The sequence below is a fragment of the Lampris incognitus genome, chromosome 16 (assembly GCF_029633865.1).
Source record: "Lampris incognitus isolate fLamInc1 chromosome 16, fLamInc1.hap2, whole genome shotgun sequence".
NCBI lineage: Eukaryota > Metazoa > Chordata > Actinopteri > Lampriformes > Lampridae > Lampris > Lampris incognitus.
The window spans coordinates 2657335-2678509 of NC_079226.1; the positions used below are offsets into that span (position 1 = coordinate 2657335).

Below are 21175 nucleotides of genomic sequence, written 5' to 3' on the forward strand. Positions count from 1 at the left end.
AACACTAATACTGCTTTTAATAGTTTCCAGTCTGTTTTTAGAATACTTCATAGTACTGAGACAGCTCTAGTTAAGGTCACTAATAACCTACTGCTGAATGCAGACAGAGGTCACTGCTCGATTTTAGTTCTTTTAGACTTAAGTGCTGCCTTTGACACGATCAATCACAACATCCTCTTACACTGCTTAGAGACTTGGGTTGGCATCAAGGGCTCGGCTCTTAGTTTATTACGCTCTTACCTCAGCAACAGAACCTTTTCTGCTGTTCTGGGTAACTCTACCTCCTCGGTGGCTCAGTTGAGTTGTGGTGTCCCTCAAGGCTCAGTTCTTGTCCCACTTCTCTTTTCTACATATATGCTGCCCCTTGGCCAGGTCATTCAAAATCGTGATGTGCTCTACCATTTTTATGCTGATGACACTCAGTTCTACATGCCACTAAAGCCCACAGATCCTAGCGCCCTAGCAAATCTCACAACTTGCCTCTCTGACATTAAATTCTGGATGTCCAAGAATGTTCTTAAATTTAATGACAAGTCTGAGGTCAATCTGTTCGGTCCCAAAAATTCCATCAGCCCTTTTGCCACTAATCTTGGTGGTCTGTCAGGTAGTCTTAAGCAGGCTGCTAGGAATCTTGGGGTAATATGTGAGGCTAACCTCAGTTTTGATAATCAAATCAAAAATGTTGTTCAGTCATGCTTTCTCCAGCTCAAGCTAATCTCCAAAATTAGGTCATTTTTATCAATTGCTGATCTCCAAAAAGTTGTACATGCTTTTATCTATTCTCAGCTTGACTACTGTAATGCACTTTATTTTGGTACCAGCAAGGGCTCCCTCCACCGTCTGCAGCTGGCACAAAATGCCGCTGCTCGGCTCATTACTGGGACAAGGAGGCATGACCATATCAGTCCTGTGCTTACCCCACTACACTGGCTCCCTGTTATATTTTGAATTGATTTTAAAATTTTACTACTCACTTTTAAGGCTTTAAATGGTCCTGCGCTTCCATTTGTGATTATTGACTTGGTATGTCACCCTTCAATCTGCAGATGGAGGAGCCCTGCTGGTTATTCCCAGGTCTCGGTTTGGTACAAAGGGTGATCAGGCATTTACTGTTAGAGCCCCCACACTATGGAACTCTCTTCCCGTTGAGCCAAGACAAGTTAAGTCTCTAGCTTCTTTTAAATCTCCTCTTAAAACTTTTCTTTTTACTAAAGCTTTTACAAATGTTTGATATGTTTTTATTTATACCGTTTTCATTTTTACTCTTATTTGATCTTACTCTTACTTTTGTCTTGTCTGATCTTTTTTTTGTGAAGCACTTTGTAACATTGTTTTAGAAAAGTGCTATATGAATAAAATTATCATTATTATGTTTTAGAAAAGTGCTATATGAATAAAATTATTATTATTATTATTACTATTATTTATATTGAGCATCCCATCAAGACAAATTCCAGGTATGTGTAAAATTAATTGTCTGTCAGTGAGATGTACTGCAAGCATCACAGTGTGTGTAAGAAACATCAGATGAGATATACAACTAGCTCTATGTGAACAAAAAGCAGCATGGTGAACCTCGTGATGTAGTATCTGGGCCTGCAACTCCTGGATGTTGCTAGCAGGAATGGGCCGGTCCTGGATGACTCGGTGGGCTTCCTCTATCAACCCCTGCAGGTCTCTCACTTCCTGTTCATACTGCTCATACTGCACCACTGCCTCCTGGGGACAACATTTTCAAAAAAGTATATTTATCACACAGGGGAAAATTTTTACTTTAAGATGGATAACTTTCAATCAATCAATCAAGTTGCATTTTTTGATAGCGCTTTTCTAGCTTGAAACCTGGAAATAATTCGGAGGGATTTAAAATTTCTTACGCACATTTGAAGTGCTGTGATCCTTCAACTTGAAAAAAACCCCACCAGTTTTAGCATCACTAAGTTGTTGCTTATAAAGAGGATCATGTTCTCCAAGTGCATGGAATTAAAGTATAACCAAACAATTGACTTTTTAATGGGATCTAGATTGGTGTCATTTTGACTTCAAGTATTTGACATCCACCTGTGCTCTTCCTGCTGTGCTGGTTTACGGTGTAAAAGCAACACCACTGTTACTTATGCACCACCATCAATACAGAATGCTATCTGTAATCACAACATAAAAGAGAAAATGATTGCTCTGGCACAAACGTTGCAACTAGGTTAAATAAAATAGAAATGAATTCAAAGTAACAGCAAACACACAACCATGCACATTTCTAATGATAACACACTCAGACACCAGAGAATGATAAACTTACTTTGCTACCACAGTTAACACCTGCATTAGATAGAAAGATAGCGGCGAATACAAGTAAAACACACAATGAGGGAGGCCAACTGCCCCCTCTACTGAAAAACACTAGTAATACCAGATATCAGCAGTATTAAGAGGCAGCAACCCTAGATGTTATGAGCTTGCTAGAGAAATGGCACCAGTATCCCAAACCACACACACACACACACACACACACACACACACACACACACACACATAGCATTTACCTGTAGAATGTTGCATTGTTGGATGGCAACATGCTGTAGCTGACTGGCCTCCTGCTGCAGGCGCAGGGCAGTGCGACAAATGGCAAGGTTGGGCATCACTTCCTCTGGAACCTGCAAAGCGCCCTGGCAGAGCTGCACTGTCTGGACCTGCTGCTTGAAACTTTCCATATCTGCCAGCAGGCGCTGCCCGAACCATATGGAGATAATTAATTCATCAATCAATTAAACTATTCATATGGAACATTTTGTACATAAGCACAACTGTCTTTAACAACAAACATTTTGGTTTTTAATATGCAGTGGGAGGGCTGTTCTTTATAATGCAGTTACCTGTCTGTAGGAAGACTGTTCTTTAAAATGCAGTTACCTGTCTGTGGGAGGGCTGTTCTTTATAATGCAGTTACCTGTCTGTAGGAAGACTGTTCTATATAATGCAGATACCTGTCTATGGGAAGACTGTTCTTTATAATGCAGTTACTTGTCTGTGGGAAGACTGTTCTTTATAATGCAGTTACCTGTCTGTGGGAGGGCTGTTCTATATAATGCAGTTACCTGTCTGTGGGAAGACTGTTCTTTATAATGCAGTTACCTGTCTGTAGGAAGACTGTTCTTTAAAATGCAGTTACCTGTCTGTGGGAGGGCTGTTCTTTATAATGCAGTCACCTGTCTGTGGGAGGGCTGTTCTATATAATGCAGTTACCTGTCTGTGGGAGGGCTGTTCTATATAATGCAGTTACCTGTCTGTGGGAGGGCTGTTCTTTATAATGCAGTTACCTGTCTGTGGGAGGGCTGTTCTTTATAATGCAGTTACCTGTCTGTGGGAGGGCTGTTCTATATAATGCAGTTACCTGTCTGTGGGAGGGCTGTTCTTTATAATGCAGTTACCTGTCTGTGGGAGGGCTGTTCTTTATAATGCAGTTACCTGTCTGTGGGAGGGCTGTTCTATATAATGCAGTTACCTGTCTGTGGGAAGACTATTCTTTATAATGCAATTACCTGTCTGTGGGAGGGCTGCTCTTTATAATGCAGTTACCTGTCTGTGGGAAGACTGTTCTTTATAATGCAGTTACCTGTCTGTGGGAAGACTGTTCCTTATAATGCAGTTACCTGTCTGTGGGAAGACTGTTCTTTATAATGCAGTTACCTGTCTGTGGGAAGACTGTTCTTTATAATGCAGTTACCTGTCTGTGGGAAGACTGTTCCTTATAATGCAGTTACCTGTCTGTGGGAGGACTATTCTTTATATTGTAGATACCTGTCTGTGTGAGGGCTGTTCTTTATAATGTAGTTACCTGTCTGTAGGAAGTTGTGTGTGTGTGTGACAGCACACAGGGCGTGTGTGACGCGTCAGTGCAGTAGTACTGGGGTAGTAGTGCTTGTAGTTAGTGCATGCTGCTTCTGCTTGCTTCTTTCTGCTTTCAGCTACTGCCGCCGGCTAGCCCTCTTATAGGAGGTGAAAAGAGGAGCCGAGTGCGTAAGTCTCCTCCTGCCGGTACATAGCCTCTCCATCGCCAAGACTTCTTCAGTGCCTCCTCCTAGCAACACATGGTAACTAGGTACTTTGCGGTCCCAGGCCAAACTGCAGGGGATCTCGGCGCAGCAGTGGGCCCCAGAGAGAAGGCGCGCAGGCCCACCGGTGTGTGGACACGTCCTGGCGTCTCTCAACCACTGCCCCAACTATGGGTTAATAACAAATAAGTCCTCAGCGGCGGAGCGGGCGGAAGATGGTGGCTGTGAGGAGCACCACAACGGCCGCAAGGGCAGAAGAAGGCTGCAGCAAAGAAGGGCCCCCAGTTGTCTTGGTCTCCATGCCACTGGATCCTGGCCTTTCTATGCCAAGGACTGTGTGGAGGCTGCCTGTGCACCAGCCTCCCCACATTAAAAGATTCCACGCACAGGTGTCCTCCCGAAAGGGAATCAGACCATTAACATTCCAGACAAAGTCCTGTGGTGATCAGGAAGTGGTGACGGGGGCAGGACGGTGAAGTCTGGCAGCTCCTAGCCACAACCTGACACACAGGCGGTGGGTGTCTGATTCAGTCGCTAAGCTCTTGGGCTGAGGCAGAAAGAGCTTTTCGGCAGCTGTACCCACGACTGAGCAGCCCTATTTAGGATCCACTCTGCTCACCCCAGTAGGGGAAGGGGCTGGAAAAGGTGCCCTAAAGATAGCCTGCCTCGAAAACTCCTGTCTGGGCTACCGCACCCAGAGGGATCACCACTAAGCGGTCAGAAACATAAACAGAAGCAAACTTACATTGGAACCTGGAACGTGCGGACCCTCATGGACAACAAACACAGTGATCGACCCGAAAGGCGAACTGCCATCATCGCCAGGGAGCTAAGGAGATTCCGGATCGATATAGTAGTACTCTCTGAAACCCGACTGGCTAATGAAGGGCAGCTGAAGGAGGAAAAAGGCGGATACACTTTCTTTTGGAAAGGAAAACCTGCTGATGAGCCAAGGATCCATGGTGTGGGTTTTGCTATTAAGAACAGCCTCATCAACCACCTCTCCGAACTCCCTGTGGGCATCAATGAACGCCTAATGTCCATACGCCTGACGCTCGCAGGTGGCCAAAAGGCCACTGTTGTTAGTGCCTACGCTCCAACACTTGATGCACAGGATGAAGTGAAGGAGGCCTTCTATGCTGACCTGGACAACATCTTAACCAAAGTCCCCAAGAAGGACAAGCTAATTCTGCTTGGAGATTTCAATGCGAGGGTGGGACGAAACCACAATCTATGGAAAGGTACAATCGGGAAGGAAGGAGTTGGCAACACGAACTCCAACGGCATATTACTGCTATAAAAGTGCTCCGAACACTGCCTGGTCATCACCAACACACTTTTCCGCCAAAAGAATAAACTCAAAACATCCTGGATGCCTCCTCGCTCTAAGCTCTGGCAACTCATCGATTACACAGTCGTCCGCGCCAAAGACCACCATGATGTGCTTAACACCAGAGCGATGACCAGTGCGGATGACTGCTGGACAGACCACCGCCTCATCTGCTCCATCATGTCCATCAATCTTACGCGGAAAAGAAGGGTGCAGAAAAGACAGTGCCAGCCAAAGCTCAACATCAAACGGCTGGGTGACACCACCTTTCGAGAACAGCTCCAGGCTACTCTCAGCGCTGCTGTGCCCAAGCAATACCCAGAAGATATTGATACACACTGGGACCTGCTTAAGTCTACCACCATGAACTCCTGCAAAAGCACTCTTGGTTACAAAACCCGGAAACATCAAGACTAGTACTCGACCCCGAGTGACCGCCAATGACAATGATGAGTTACCTGTCTGTAGGAAGACTGTTCTTTATAATGCAGTTACCCGTCCGTGGGAAGACTGTTCTTTATAATGCAGTTACCTGTCTGTGGGAAGACTGTTCTTTATAGTGCAGTTACCTGTCTGTGGGAAGACTGTTCTTTATAATGCAGTTACCTGTCTGTGGGAAGACTGTTCTTTATAATGCAGTTACCGGTCTGTGGGAAGACTGTTCTTTATAATGCCGTTACCTGTCTGTGGGAAGACTGTTCTTTATAATGCAGTTACCTGTCTGTGGGAAGACTGTTCTTTATAATGCCGTTACCTGTCTGTGGGAAGACTGTTCTTTATAATGCAGTTACCGGTCTGTGGGAAGACTGTTCTTTATAATGCAGTTACCGGTCTGTGGGAAGACTGTTCTTTATAATGCAGTTACCTGTCTGTGGGAAGACTGTTCTTTATAATGCAGTTACCGGTCTGTGGGAAGACTGTTCTTTATAATGCAGTTACCTGTCTGTGGGAAGACTGTTCTTTATAATGCAGTTACCTGTCTGTGGGAAGACTGTTCTTTATAATGCAGTTACCGGTCTGTGGGAAGACTGTTCTTTATAATGCAGTTACCTGTCTGTTGGAGGGCTGTTCTTTATAATGCAGTTACCTGTCTGTGGGAGGGCTGTTCTTTATAATGCAGTTACCGGTCTGTGGGAAGACTGTTCTTTATAATGCAGTTACCTGTCTGTGGGAAGACTGTTCTTTATAATGCAGTTACCTGTCTGTGGGAAGACTGTTCTTTATAATGCCGTTACCTGTCTGTGGGAAGACTGTTCTTTATAATGCAGTTACCGGTCTGTGGGAAGACTGTTCTTTATAATGCCGTTACCTGTCTGTGGGAAGACTGTTCTTTATAATGCAGTTACCGGTCTGTGGGAAGACTGTTCTTTATAATGCAGTTACCTGTCTGTGGGAAGACTGTTCTTTATAATGCCGTTACCTGTCTGTGGGAAGACTGTTCTTTATAATGCAGTTACCGGTCTGTGGGAAGACTGTTCTTTATAATGCAGTTACCGGTCTGTGGGAAGACTGTTCTTTATAATGCCGTTACCTGTCTGTGGGAAGACTGTTCTTTATAATGCAGTTACCGGTCTGTGGGAAGACTGTTCTTTATAATGCAGTTACCTGTCTGTGGGAAGACTGTTCTTTATAGTGCAGTTACCGGTCTGTGGGAAGACTGTTCTTTATAATGCAGTTACCTGTCTGTGGGAAGACTGTTCTTTATAATGCAGTTACCGGTCTGTGGGAAGACTGTTCTTTATAATGCAGTTACCTGTCTGTGGGAGGGCTGTTCTTTATAATGCAGTTATCGGTCTATGGGAAGACTGTTCTTTAAAATGCAGTTACCTGTCTGTGGGAAGACTGTTCCTTATAATGCAGTTACCTGTCTGTGAAAAGACTGTTCTTTATAGTGCAGTTACCTGTCTGTGGGAGGGCTGTTCTTTATAATGTGGTTACCTGTCTGTGGGAAGGCCACTCTAATGCAGTTACCTGTCTGTGGGTCAGCTGTTCTTTCAGGCTCTGGTGGGCCAGTTCAGAGGAAGTCAGTGTGGACTGGACCTGCTCCAGCGCGACATGCAGAGCCTTCACCTCACACTCCAGGGTTTCCATACTCTGAAGATGTGTTGAAAATAAATTGTATGTCATAAAATTATGTACATGTAAATGTATTAAAGGTATATCGTTTCAACCGTTAAGTATGATCTGCCCTCTGTTTGAGTGCATGTATAGTAGCTGAGTAGATTTTGTGTACTGCCCCTCCTGGTCATTCATCAACAGTAGTTTTGGAGTAGGGAATTTCCCTCAGAGTTAATGATGCAGGGTAGAGAGCAAAAGGGAAGGCAAGACAGCATTATTTGTGCAGCACATTTCATACACTGGGCAATTCAAAGTGCTGTACAGAGTAATAAAAATACAGTAAAGGTAAAAGATTTACAATTAAAAAGTGCAAAAGTAGAAACAGGAAATACAAAAGATAAGATACTCTAGTCACAATGTGACTGCTTGGGACACTTTCCTCAGAGAACAGCTAGTCTTCTTTAAGCTCCTCACTACCATCTGGAGGAGGGACCCTGAGTATGCCCAAGAACTGGCTTTTTTCCCCAGTGGAAACTTCACGTTAACCCTGGTCCTGAACCTGTTCCTCCCAAGTCTGTCATTTTGGCCTCTCATGTTTTCCCAGAGTCTCAGCTGCCCAACGTCCTAGAGTCTCAGCTGTCCGGTGTCCTGTCCATGCCGCCGGCTTCCGGAGCAGCTGTCCTGTCCACATCGCTGGCTTCCCAAGCGGCTGTCCTCTTTCCTGAGCAGCTGTCCTGTCCTCACTGACGGTTTCCTGAGCGGCTGTCCTGCCTATGTCGCCAGTTTCCCGAGCGGCAGTCCTGTTTACATCACCAGCCTCCCAAGCGGCGGTTCTGTCTATGTCACTGGCCTTCCGAGCAGCGGTCCTGTCTACACTGCCGGCTTCCTGAGCAGCTGTCTGGTCCACATCACCGGTTTCCCGAGTTTCTGTCCTGTCCACGTCATTGGTTTCCCGAGCGGCTGTCCTGTCAACATCGCTGGTTTACCAAGTGGCTGTCCTGCCTACGTCACCGTTTTCCCGACAGGCGCTCCTGTTTACATTGCCAGCCTCCTCAGCGGCGGTCCTGTCTACGTCACGACCTTCCAAGCGGCTGTCCTTCCTGTCTATGTCGCCAGCCTCCTCGAGCGGCTCTTCTGTCCATGTTGCCGGCCTCCCGAGCATGTCACCGACCTCCCAAGCAGTTGTCCTGTCCATGTCGCCAACCTCCCGAGTGGCTGTCCAATCCATGTCGCTGGCCTCTGGGTCGTCCACCTGCCTGTTCGCCAGAGCTCTGGCCTTCAGTCCTGCTTCCTGGTCGCCCTCCAGATCAGTTCCATCTGTCGGTCCAGCCCTTGGGTCACCCGCCCTAGATCCCGAGCCCCATTCGTCCGCTCTCAGATTACTTGATCCTGAAGCCCTCCGCCCACCCTGCTTGGTGCTCCTGGTCTGTTCTTTTGGGACATCTGGAATCCGTCCCTTGGGGGGGGTCCTGTCATGGTTGCGTTTGTTTCATGTTTTATTTCCAAGGCTCACCTGTCCCCAATTCCCTGATTGGCTTGCCATTTCTATCCCTGCCCTGCCTTGCTCACCTGTTCCCCATTTCCCTGATTGGCTCCCCAGCAGCATATATTCCCCCTGGTTGCCCTGGCTCATTGTCAAATTATAGAGAAACATGTACCTTGTATGTTAGCTTGCGTTGGTCCGGTGCTTCATGCATACTTTGTTTTGTTTTTCTGTATCGGTCACTTCAGTTTTGCAACTTCCCTGTTTTCATTAAAGTCTTGCTTTATCCCAGTCTGTCTCTGCTGTCTGTATTTGGGTCCTGTTCCTGCTCTCCCCGTGACAACATTAAGCTAATGAGCTATTTCAAAAAAAAAGTCAGTTCTATTAGTGTGTTTATAACATTTAATTTACTTTAAAACACATGAACCCATAGCCCCATCGTCCTAGTCTTTTCCTATACATGGCACCAATAGACATAGCATAAGGGTTGTGTGCTACATCATCTCATCTCATGTCACCTCATCCTCTCAGTCAGTAGTGTCAAAAACAGACCAGTTAGAGAGTGATAGTGAGATGAACATGTTGTATCAGAGGTGCCAACACCGAAATGTTGAAAACCAGAACAGCAAGGGTGAAAAACCAGAACATGGTCATCGGTGGCAAAGTGAACTCGAAAAAAGAGTACCTCAGACCATTCTAAATGTATTGTGTTTGATTTATTGCTATCATTATTCATTTCAAATGTGTATTTGAAAGGGTCAAACAACAGTCGGTGAATTAGGCTAGAACTACTACATCAAGTACTGTACGTTAAATTACTGTATATTTGCTCCATTACAAGGCTTTGAAAAGTACAGCACTGTTTCTTTAAATTGGATGCCATTAGACACTTTTCCAAGGCAATAGACAAGCTAACATGTTTTTAGGTCGGGTCAACCGTCACTTTAACATAGGGAATTAGATGACATTAGACTATTAGATGACACTAGATCAGTATTTACTTTAACATAGGGTATTCCTCACAGACTATCAGATGACACTAGATCAGTATTTACTTTAACACAGGGTATTCCTCACAGACTATTAGATGACATTAGACTATTGGATGATCAGTAGTTACTTTAACACAGGGTATTCTCCACAGACTATTAGATGACACTAGACTATCAGATGACATTAGATCAGTATTTACTTTAACACAGGGTATTCCTCACAGACTATTAGATGACATTAGACCATCAGATGACATTAGATCAGTAGTTACTTTAACAGGGTATTCCTCACAGACTATTATATGACACTAGATCAGTATCTACACCAATCCGTCACAACATTGAAACCACCTGCTTAAACCAGTTTTTAAGATATGGATTTTTTAAGAATTGAATTGAATTGAATCAGTTAAAATTAATATTTTGCCAAGATTGCTGTATCTGTATTGCTGGATTCCCCCCCCCCCCCCCCGGCAGTTATCTACCTGGTAGACGCCATCGCCATTGGCACTGCATTTAATTTTCTCGCTAAACTCACGCAGGTTCTTCTTCTTGCTACAGAGAAAAAGACCACTTATGTTGCAGCTGTTATTGGACTCTCGTGGTCGCGATTAGTCCCGCCTATTTTGGCTTCTCATTGGATGCCCAAGTTAAACTCTGCCATCATACTGGTAGATAACTGGTGGAGGAAAAAAATCCAGAAAAAAAATGTAGCATTTATGACCTTGCTCATAGCACCGTAGCAAAGGGTCAAATCCGGAGTGACTACGGGTAAACCCCAACAGTTGGCACCACTGTTGTATTGTATACTCTTATTAGTTTGTACCAGTGTGTATCAGTGTGTAACAGTCTGTCATATTGTCTAACGGTGTGTACTAGTGTGTGATAGTGTGTATTATTGTCTAACAGTGTGTACCAGTGTGTATGTGGGTGCAATAGTGTGTACCAGTGTGTATCGTTTATAAGTTTATACCAGTGTGTATGAGTGTGTATCAGCATGTAACAGTATGTATCAGTGAGTAATGGTGTGTATCAATGTCTAATGTTGTATATAAGTGTGTGTCAATACCTTGTGGGCGTCCTGCAGGCTCTGCAGGCGGCTCTTGATGCTCTGCTGCAGCTCCTCGGTGTGGCGGCTGAGCTCACACAGCTGCTGGCTCATCACTTCCACCTGCAGCACCTCCGATAGGAGCTCCACCTTCTCACCCATGGATTCCAAGTCTCCATGTAGCTCTCGGGACTCTCTCAGGACGGCCTGGTGGTAACAGATGCAGATAGAGGAGGGCTCAGCGTTCCTCATACTGATGAGATGTACGACCAGTCACAATGTGGACATTTTATACCTGCGTTGATTGATAACTGGTGCTAATACCTTTTACCATGAGAGTTGTTTTGCCTTCCTTATTGTGCATTCAAGTTCTGTTCAACCTGCTTTCCACTGAGGATCCCGCCTACCTGAACTCCCTCATTCAGGTCTACACTCAATCCCGCTCACCACACTGCCAATGAAAGGCGCCTGGCACTTCTGCCAAAATGGGACCCTAAATCACTAGCCAGATTCTTGTCTTCTGTAGTTCCCTGGTGGCAGAATGAGATACCAAACTCCATTCGATCCACTGAGTCCCTCTCCATCTTTAAGAAGCTAAAGACCCAGCTCTTTCACGAACACCTCCACACCTGATGGTTTTGAATTAAAAAAAAAAACACTTCTCTGCACCCTATGCGTTGCCTTTGTGCACTGCCTGTTGACACCTATGTCCTATTGGACTTGAACCTGATTTTTTGGCACTTACTTGTGTTGTCACCTTCTGACTAGATCCTTGCTTGTGTTGTATTAACTCTCAGATGTACATCACTTTGGATAAAAGTGTCTGCTAAATGAAATTATAACATTGTAACAACCCAACGGAGAGGACAGTCACACTCACGTCGAGTGACCACCAGTGATGATGAGTAAAACTGTATAACACCCCAAAAACTGGCCAATGCAATAACCCTGGTGGGTTACAGGGTTATCACACAAATATGGTCATAGTACTAAAATGGAAAACCTAATACGAACAAGGGAATACTAAACAATTTCCTTGGTTGAAAAATAAAACACTCACCAGGATTAGATACAAACAGAGAGCATCTGATGTGAGCGATGGTTGTCACATAGACGTCTGGATGTCTGACTCACCTGGTACATCCTGATTTGCTCCTGCAGGAGAACTGTGGAGTTCCAGATGATGTTTGCCCTCACCAGGCTCTTGGCTTTCTCAGACCACCTCACAATGAAGTCCAGCATCTCATTATACTCGTCCAAATAACACACAGCCTGGATAAGAGAGACAACACCAGAGAATATGGGGGACTCACTTTTGATTGAAAATATAACATCAAATTACATGTAATGTATCTTTATGCATGCTCAATAATCCAGGTAAGAAAATCCAAGAATTAGGAGAAACCAGGAGTCATCAGGACGCTGAACCACCAAGCTGACAGCGTCCCCACCGACACAGCAGCCGGGGAAGGGGAGAAATCCCACATTAAACAGGCCCTGGTTAAGTGTGGTTATCCTAACTGGGCGTTTTAAAAGCCAGGAAGACGCCCAAACAGTGCACCAGCCGATCGAAGAGAGGAGAAGGACCACAGCTGCCTAAGAGTAAACCAGTGGTGATTCTGTATGTGGCGGGAGTGTCGGAAAAGTTGAGACACGTATTTTCCAAACACCACGTCTCAGCTGCTTTCAAATCCCAAACCACGCTGCACAAGAAGTTGGTCCACCCCAAGGATCAGGTCCTTGTTAATGTCTAGTTAATGGCTACGCCCATATCTGCATATGAAACCGGTCGTTGGTTTGGGTCATTATGCCACGGTATTGTTTATAAGGGTGGAGACACCTGCAGTCAGTTGAGACTGAAGAGGTCACTTTGATGATAATGATGAAACGTATCTTGTCAATAAACGTTGTGTCCAGATGAACTGATTCAACTTTCTTCGATACATGTAATGTAACCTGTGTGCTGTAGCTTTGACCATGATACTGCTAAAAACCTGATATATGAGACAAGATAAATGAGATCTGAAAGGATTAACTTTATTCACCTCTGGAATAAAAGTGAATTTTGAAGTAACAATGAAAACAAGACTTCTGTTATGGCAATACAGCGAAAGGCCATGACTTTCCTAGCTCCACTGTGAATTTATTCACATCTATCAAAATCACCATTAACCTTCTTTTTTTGGCTTATTCCCTATTTCTCAGGGGTCACCACAGTGGATTTTATAGTTTACATCGGTACCCTGTGAGGGCACAGCACCAATGACGGCTGTTGCTAACCTGGGCCTTGACCGATCTGGTATGCAGCCTCGACCTATCCGGTATGGTCTTGTCAATCCACATACTGATTTGGCAAAATTTTAAGTTGGATACCCCAGTGATTTTTTTTTTTTTGCAGTCTGGATATGTGTGTTCCTGTAGTTTTTGGATATGTGTTTTGTCTTTGTGTTGCACTGCTGTGGGCTGGGGAAATGATGTTATGTTTCATTCATGTATGCAAGTACATGAAAAAGTGTTCCTGATTCCTGACAGAACCACTAGCCCTATGGACCGGGGGGGGGGGGCACAGGTGAAGTGCTGGATGCCATCCCAGCATTCATGGATTTGCGCCCATGCCTGTCACCTACAAATCACCATTAATCTACCCATTTTATCCATTTTAGTCATTTTTGGTCCCCAGACCTCAACAATGCCAAAAACAGGAAGAACACGTTCCAAAGTGTTGGAAACAGAAACAAAGGTGCCGATGACGCAGACGAAACAACCATGCATGAAGCTAACAAGGAACACAGCGCTGTAACTGATGATGTCAGCCCAGGAGATGTTCTGAATGCTGCTGGCGGTCTGAAAAAAGAATTCTCCAACAAATCTGATGGCATACTGTCGGCAATTCAGAACATTTAAAACAAGATGATAAGCTGTCTTTATTCATGCTCAATAATCCAGGTAAGAAAACCACAGAAAGTTGAATCAGGGGGTCATGTGATGGCGGCGAAGTGAACACTACGCTTTGGCTAGAGCTCCGTGCTACTCGGCTCTAATTATCTGTTTATCCTGAAAACAACCATGCATTAAAAGCCATTTGGGTATGAACATTTTGTGCTATGTCCTTAGAAAACTTTTGGTTACAGTCTTTTGACAAAATGGGAAGAAACCAAAACAATAGAGATGAGTGCACACAAGATGGCCACCAGACCAAATCTGATATCTCTGATGAACTTGACCCAGCCCTCGCCAAAGCCCTTAAGTTGACGACTGCTAACTTTGCCTTAAATGTTTGAAATATAATCTGTAATTGAAGCTCTGCGTGACCTCTAACCTTTTTAAGCCAGTTGTTCCTGCAGTCTGCCAGTCGGGTTGTGTGGTGATGGAGCTCTGACAGTTTGCCAATGGCATCACTGAGCTGTTTGGCTAGCAGGGGGTTCCTGCGACCAAATTCCTGAACGGCAGCATCAAGCTCAGCAAGGCTGCAACCACACCTGTCCAAGTCCTCGGCCAGGCTCTGAGGAAGAAGACCGATAATGTATGAATATGTATGTACATGTAATGAGGTCTGACAGTGAAACGCTAAAACAAAAGTATTTCTATTCAGTTGGTTATGTAGGAAGTGTCTGAACTTAGGCAAGCCCACCTTGACCTCTTCTCTGGCATGGTCGACATCTGAGGATTTTTCCTTAAATCTGTTGGAGATGGTTTTCAGTTTCTCAGACACATCGTGGATTCTGGAGTTGTACTCCTCCTTTATGTCTCTGGTTTTCTGAATTTCTCGCTCTTTGGACAGAACCTGGACGAGACATGACAGATATAATACTATATATACAATGCTCTTTACCCAGCATTCCTTATAAGATCCATGTGGCCTTGGTGGGAACTGAACCCCTGCCATGGCGAGAGGAAAGTGCCCTGTACGGCACAATGAGGTACACAGAAACCAAGCCTTCAAAGATACTTTTTTCCATACCTGGTCTTCAATGGCGCCCAATGCAAGTGAGACCTCTGCCAGCTGCATGGAGATTTCAGAGGGCAGGATGGTGTAGAGGTCCAGGTATTTACTCTGCTGCTGCTCTGCTATTTTGTCAACGTTCTGTTGGTAAGTGATGACATCACCATGCACGACCTGCACGCAAAGAGCCAAGCACCCATGTGACCTCTCCATTAACACACGTTACGTTACGTCTGTTATTCAGATAAGTACGTCTGGTTAGATTGGTCAAAGTTGAACCATTTTTACACGGTGTTGTTACTCTTTAATACAGTAAATAACTGGTATTACCACTTCTCACCACTACAGGAAAGTCACTGGCCTTCTTCTGCAATCTTGTTGTATAATGTCTCTTGAAGGTTGGCAACACCTCGGTGAGGTGCAGTTACTTTGTAATGTGAAAGCATCAGCGTGTGTTTGGACAGATACACCATCTCTGCTACACTGTGGCTGATTAGTCATCAGCATGTTGGCTGTGTTACTGCATGCGTTGATTAATCATTCTTTGTCATCAAACGTTACCGTTGAAACAACATGTGAATAGTATACAATACAATGGAACAATATGCTTTGTTTTTAAAATAATTAAAAATTGGCATTGACAGTGTTGAATTAGTACCACCATATTATGCAACCAGGAAAACATCAAAAACACCTTTTTCTGACCAATTTATCTGATATGTTGTATTACACTGAAGCTAGTTTCACTGGTTATGTACCTCCAGCTCCTGCAGTAAAGCGTCGATGTCTGGGCTGGAGTTGAGGAGGAGGTCTCTGGTCTGCTGGATCCAGGCTTTCACCACACTCAGGTCCTTTTCCACCTCCTGACGTTCCCTCAGCTCCTGACCCACCTGGGCCTGCTTGGTCCTAGACTGGGTCAGGAGGCTGATGGAAGAATCAGAATCAGAATCAGAATCAGAATACTTTATTTGAGCAGGACAAACATACCTGCTCAAATTAAGCGCTTTATATAAGACAAAGACTTTACTAAAAAAGTACTTGACAGGAGATCCTGAATAACTGGGTCAGGTCAGGTCAGAATGTCTTCTGTTATTCCTGCCAGGCGAATAGCCTGGAGAGGGTTATGTGCTTGGTTGGTTGTCTGTGTGTTTCTGTGTGTCTGACTGTCTGCGGCTAATCTCGCAAACTACAGGACCTATCAGCCTAAAATCTTTTGTGCACAGTTATGACTGTATAATGAAGAACCTTTCATAGTTGTGGTGATTCAAAACCTTCAAAAGACGTTTGTTCTCGCTATTGCCACTCCCTCTCTTCCTTCACTCTCTAGCTCCCTTGACCAACACTGCTATCTGTCGCTGCTTGATCTAAGTCAACCGTGCACATGCTTCTGCACGTGCGACTCACATCTACGGTTGACTCGGATCAGGCAGCGACATGATCAAGTTACTGAAACAATTTTGATAATTCAAAAAAGCTCCCTAAACTATTTTATTTGTATTTTGTATTTTTTATAATTATTATTACTGTAATTAACGTTTATTTTTATTTTTTGCATTGGCAATGGGTGAGGGTTGGATGGGAGGGGGCTGGGGGGGAACTTACCAAAATATGGAGGGCCAATCATTTTCATTGTATTTGTAGGTTTTTTTGGGGGGGTTTTTTTGTACGCCCAATGTTCCTTCCAATAAATATTATTGAGAGAAAAAAAACTGTTTGGCATTCTTCCAAAGACATCCTGTTACAGACCGAATCCAGAAAATTAACACGCCGTTACACTGGACCTTTTGAAATGGACTGTATCATCAATCCCTCCACTGTTAAACTTAAGTTGTCTCCCTCCATGAAAATTCATCCCGCCTTTAATTTCTCCCAGTTGAAACTGGTTTCTATTAGTCCACTGTGCCTTCAGCTGTTCCCCCTCCACCCACCCATACCACTGATGACCACCCGGCCTACTCTCTCCAGCAGCAGGTGGACGTACGCCGCCAAGGCCATGGGTACCAGTACCTGATGGACTAAGAGGGATAAAACCCCAGAAGAAGGCAGCTGGATACCCTGCCAGCTCATCTTGGACCCCTCCCTCATCCTGGACTTCCATAGAGATCCCCCTGACAAACAGGGGTACTGTCACTGTATCTCCAGTTGTTTCCTTTGTGTTTCTATGCATTTCCATTTTCCCCAGTGTCTTCTGTTTTCTCCAATCTGTCTGTGGTGTGGACATGGCATCTCTTCCTGGCACTCTCTGGCCCCCTCCTGATTTGCGTCTCATTCACCTTACCTGCCCAGTCTCATCAACTCAACGGTGTATCTAGTCCAGTTTTCCATCCACTCATCACCAGATCATTGTTTCAACCACTGTGGTAACTGTTTTTGGCCGCGCTGTAATTTTCTATTCAGAGTTATTCCTTGTGTTGTTTGCGTTACCTGTATTTACTGTGTCTCCTTGTGCTTCCAAAATCACTACTCTCTGGTCCTCCTGCCTGCCTACCTGCCTGTTTGTCTGTCTTGCCTGCTTGCTTATTCACAGCCAGCCATACTCACTTCCTTGTCTGTTTGTCCTGCTCAGCTTTGCTTTGCCGTCCACCATTCAGCTCAGTCCAGTCCTGCCATCAGTCATCACCTCTCTACTTTCTGCCTTGCCAGCCATCCTCAATCCCTTTTTTCTACAATAAATCCCTTTTAAATTACTTAATTCCATTGTCGGTGTCTGCATTAGGGTTCTCCCTCTACTGATCATAACGTCACCTCCACTCAGAACGAGATAAGTAACATAACTCCTGGCTAGTGAGCGAGATGCTAACTTGTTTTTGTGGTGCATTCTGAGAATTTTCTAGGGAGCTGAACTTCCAGTGTCCTGGAAAATTTTGAGGTTGAGGCACCCTAAAAATTTTCTGACTCCCTTGACAGTTCACTACCTATTGAACTAGGGAGCATTTTGAGACACAACCAAAGCCTCCCTCACTGTGTTAACACCCTGTTTAAGTGCACCTCCTCTGCACCCCCTTGGTACCTTTCCAGTTTGTCCTGTACGGCTCTGATCTCCTTGAGGCTGGGCAGCTCTTCCTGGTCGGCGGTGGGTGAGGGCACCTCCACATCGTGCAGCAGGCTGAGAGCATACTGCCGCAGCAGAGCCAGTGAAGACAGCTCCCTCTCCAGGTCCAGGCTCAGCAGGTCCTGCTGCTCTAGCAGCGACTGCAGGGAGGCTTTGGAGGCTTTCTCCACTGCACTATCAGAGAAACGCGCCTGCAGCTCCTCAGACACCGACCTCAGCTTCACCATCTGCAAAAGAGATGAAGATTACCAACACAGTCTGCTGAGGTTTACCGGGGATACAGTAAAAGATCAGACAATCTGAATAAGACACCCACCCAACACATCATCACTGTAACAGCACTTAGTACCAGCAATTGACACCAAACAATTTTGGCCTCTTAAATGTGAGATCTCTGGGTAATAAGTCCTTTACCATCAATGATTTTATTGTTTCCAATAATCTGTATTTTTTTAGGATTACCGAGACATGGCTGTCCCCAGGGGACACTGTTCCCCTGACTGAGGATAGCCCCCCTGATTTTGCGTATTTTCACATTCCCAGGCCCTCTGGAAGAGGAGGTGGCCTAGCTGTTTTTTATAAGTCGGGTCTTCAGTGCCATCCTGTTACTTTTGGTAATTTTATGTCATTTGAGATTTCATGTTTTTTCATCACTAGCCCTCCCCCTTTACTCTACTACTACTACTACTACTACTACTACTACTACTACTACTTTTGGCTGCTCCCGTTAGGGGGCGCCACAGTGGATCATCCGTTTCCATTTCTTCCTGTCTTCTGCATCTTCCTCTGTCACACCAGCCACCTGCATGTCTTCCCTCACCACATCCATAAACCTCCTCTTTGGCCTTCCTCTTCTCCTCTTCCCTGGCAGCTCCATATTCAGCATCCTTCTCCCAATATACCCAACATCTCTCCTCCACACATGTCCAAGCCATCTCAATCTTGCCTCTCTTGCTTTGTCTCCAAAACCGTCCAACCTGAGCGGTCCCTCTAATATAGTCGTTCCTAATCCTGTCCTTCTTCGTTACTCCCAGTGAAAATCTTAGCATCTTCAACTCTGCCACCTCCAGCCCCGCCTCCTGTCTTTTTTTCAGTGCCGCTGTCTCCAAACCAGTGTTGTATAAAGTACTTGAAAGCGATACTTGAGTAAAAGTACAAGTATCTTACCAAAAAATGACTTTGGTAGAAGTTAAAGTCACCTTTTAGAATATTACTTGAGTAAAAGTCTTAAAGTATCTGACATTTACTGTGCTTAAGTATCAAGAGTAATTTTCTGATATTAAATGTACTTAAGTATTGGAAGTAAAAGTAAAAGTATAAAAAAAGTGACCTGTTAGAATTTTTATTGTTTTTTATTGTGGCTTCCTTACAGTAAAGCATAACATCCGGGCCACGGGGAAAGAGGCTTGAACTTGTTCAACGTTAAAAATTAAACTTCTTAAACTTCGCTCTCTCTCCAGTAGTGCTGTCAACCTCCCTGTGTGTTATATGGACAAACTACACCTGTCCTTCAGCTGGCATGAGGGCGAGTCATTAACTGAAACTGAAAAGGTGCCTGTTCATCTTCAGAAGAAAGTTGCGAGAATTCAGTCTTGCTCTTCTTGGACTGAAGACAAGTCCTGCAATGCTGAAGAGCCTTTCGCAGGCTGGTGAGGCAGGTAGGGGGGTGTTCAGCTTCACTGAAAGCTTGCACAGTGCTGGAAAGGACTTCAGCAACTCCATGTGATCTGCTGAACAGGCCAAGCATCCATCCAGTTGTTTGGCACTATCCTGTGCTTAATGATGACATATTTATAATGCATAAATCCGTTTTACATTGACAATGTATCATAAAGGTGGTTATGAGGTGTTGTGAGGGCGTATACATGGTTATAATGAATCTTACAATGACATAGCTACACTTATAGGGCGTTATAAGTGCTTACAGGGCGTTATAGATGCAAGGTTCATAGAAAGTGTTACCACATTTTTTAGCAAAACAATTTTAGCTACAGGATTTAAAAGTTATGACCAAATAATGACCATTATTTAACATTATCTTTACCTAATTGCAAGTAAGTTAATGATGTACATCAACTAGTTCTAGTCTGCCATTGATGTAAACATAAGCCTAGTTTCATTTTTTAAACTTATTAACTTTGATGCCACCAAATCTTCTCATTTCAATAATGGCTTCTTCCCCACAGAAACAAGAATTATAAACAATCATGGACTGCCACCCTACCACCCAGTCACTAACACTATTAACTTGGACTTATCCATTGCTGTTGCAGTTGGTGTTGTCTAGCCTGTACTGTATTTGTGTTAACTTATCGTTTGTCTCCTGTTTGTTACTAGCTACTCTACCAAAAAAAAATCCACCAACTCGTTGTGTGGCAATAAAAGCACTTTAACTTTGATCAATAATGTAAGCTTACATTCACAATATATAATATTAAGCCAAAAACAGCCTATAACCACTCAGTTTTGAGGTAATTAATTTGAACCAAATCTCAAGTTTAACAAAACGCATGGTGCTTTTGAAGACGTGAATAATTCTGAACACTCCTCTGTAACCTGCCACTAAGTTAGCCTGACGTCATCCTACAAAACATATTTCCGCCAGGTAGGCTACACCATAAACCGTTATTAACCATTTCAGCATTACAGACATGTTTTTAAGAGTTTTGTGTTGCATTAATTCTGGGAGAAAAATCAGTGGTGTAGTTAAACATCTGCATGTAGGCTAATCAGACAAGTTAGCTAGCACACGTTAGCCTGGCTATTACGTTAGCCAGATATCTTAGCAGGCTTATGATAACTAATTAACGTTAAAGAAACTGACCTTGTGGCATCACTGGATTAATATTAATCTAACCTACCTCAACGTGTTTCTTCAAGTTGGACGGGGAGTTTTTGAAGACCAATATTTGATTCATTTTTGGTAGGCATAACAGGCACTTCATCCTGTAGGACCAATCTTTAACTCCAACAAACGAAAAAAGTTTTTCCAAATACGGCCACGGGTGTGTAACATTATCCTCGCAATCGTCACCACCACGGAGTTCACCGGGGTGGTCGTCGGGGTGGTCGTCATTTGGTCCTGGAGATGTTGGGTTAGCAGCAGAGTCTGCAGCAGCAGTGCTTCCATCATGGTACCAGTAATGTGACATGCCATTGCCTGGACATGCGGGACTTCTTATTCTTTGTGCTTGGCGGTTGACGACAAACAGGCATT

The 21175-nt window shown here is 44.3% G+C and overlaps 1 protein-coding gene across 2 annotated transcripts in view; it reads right to left on the bottom strand.

Moving 5' to 3' along the window:
- The window catches only part of syne1b (spectrin repeat containing, nuclear envelope 1b), a 394236-nt gene that overhangs the window by 185520 nt on the left and 187541 nt on the right, over window positions 1–21175 (bottom strand). For both annotated transcript variants that reach the window (XM_056296155.1, XM_056296154.1), the window contains 10 exons: window positions 17917–18185; window positions 15665–15830; window positions 14925–15080; window positions 14595–14747; window positions 14283–14465; window positions 12098–12235; window positions 10985–11170; window positions 7354–7476; window positions 2544–2726; window positions 1576–1719 (listed from right to left, as the gene is read on the bottom strand). In XM_056296155.1, coding sequence (XP_056152130.1) covers window positions 1576–1719; window positions 2544–2726; window positions 7354–7476; window positions 10985–11170; window positions 12098–12235; window positions 14283–14465; window positions 14595–14747; window positions 14925–15080; window positions 15665–15830; window positions 17917–18185 — 1701 coding nt within the window. The remainder of the gene's footprint in view (window positions 1–1575; window positions 1720–2543; window positions 2727–7353; window positions 7477–10984; window positions 11171–12097; window positions 12236–14282; window positions 14466–14594; window positions 14748–14924; window positions 15081–15664; window positions 15831–17916; window positions 18186–21175) is intronic.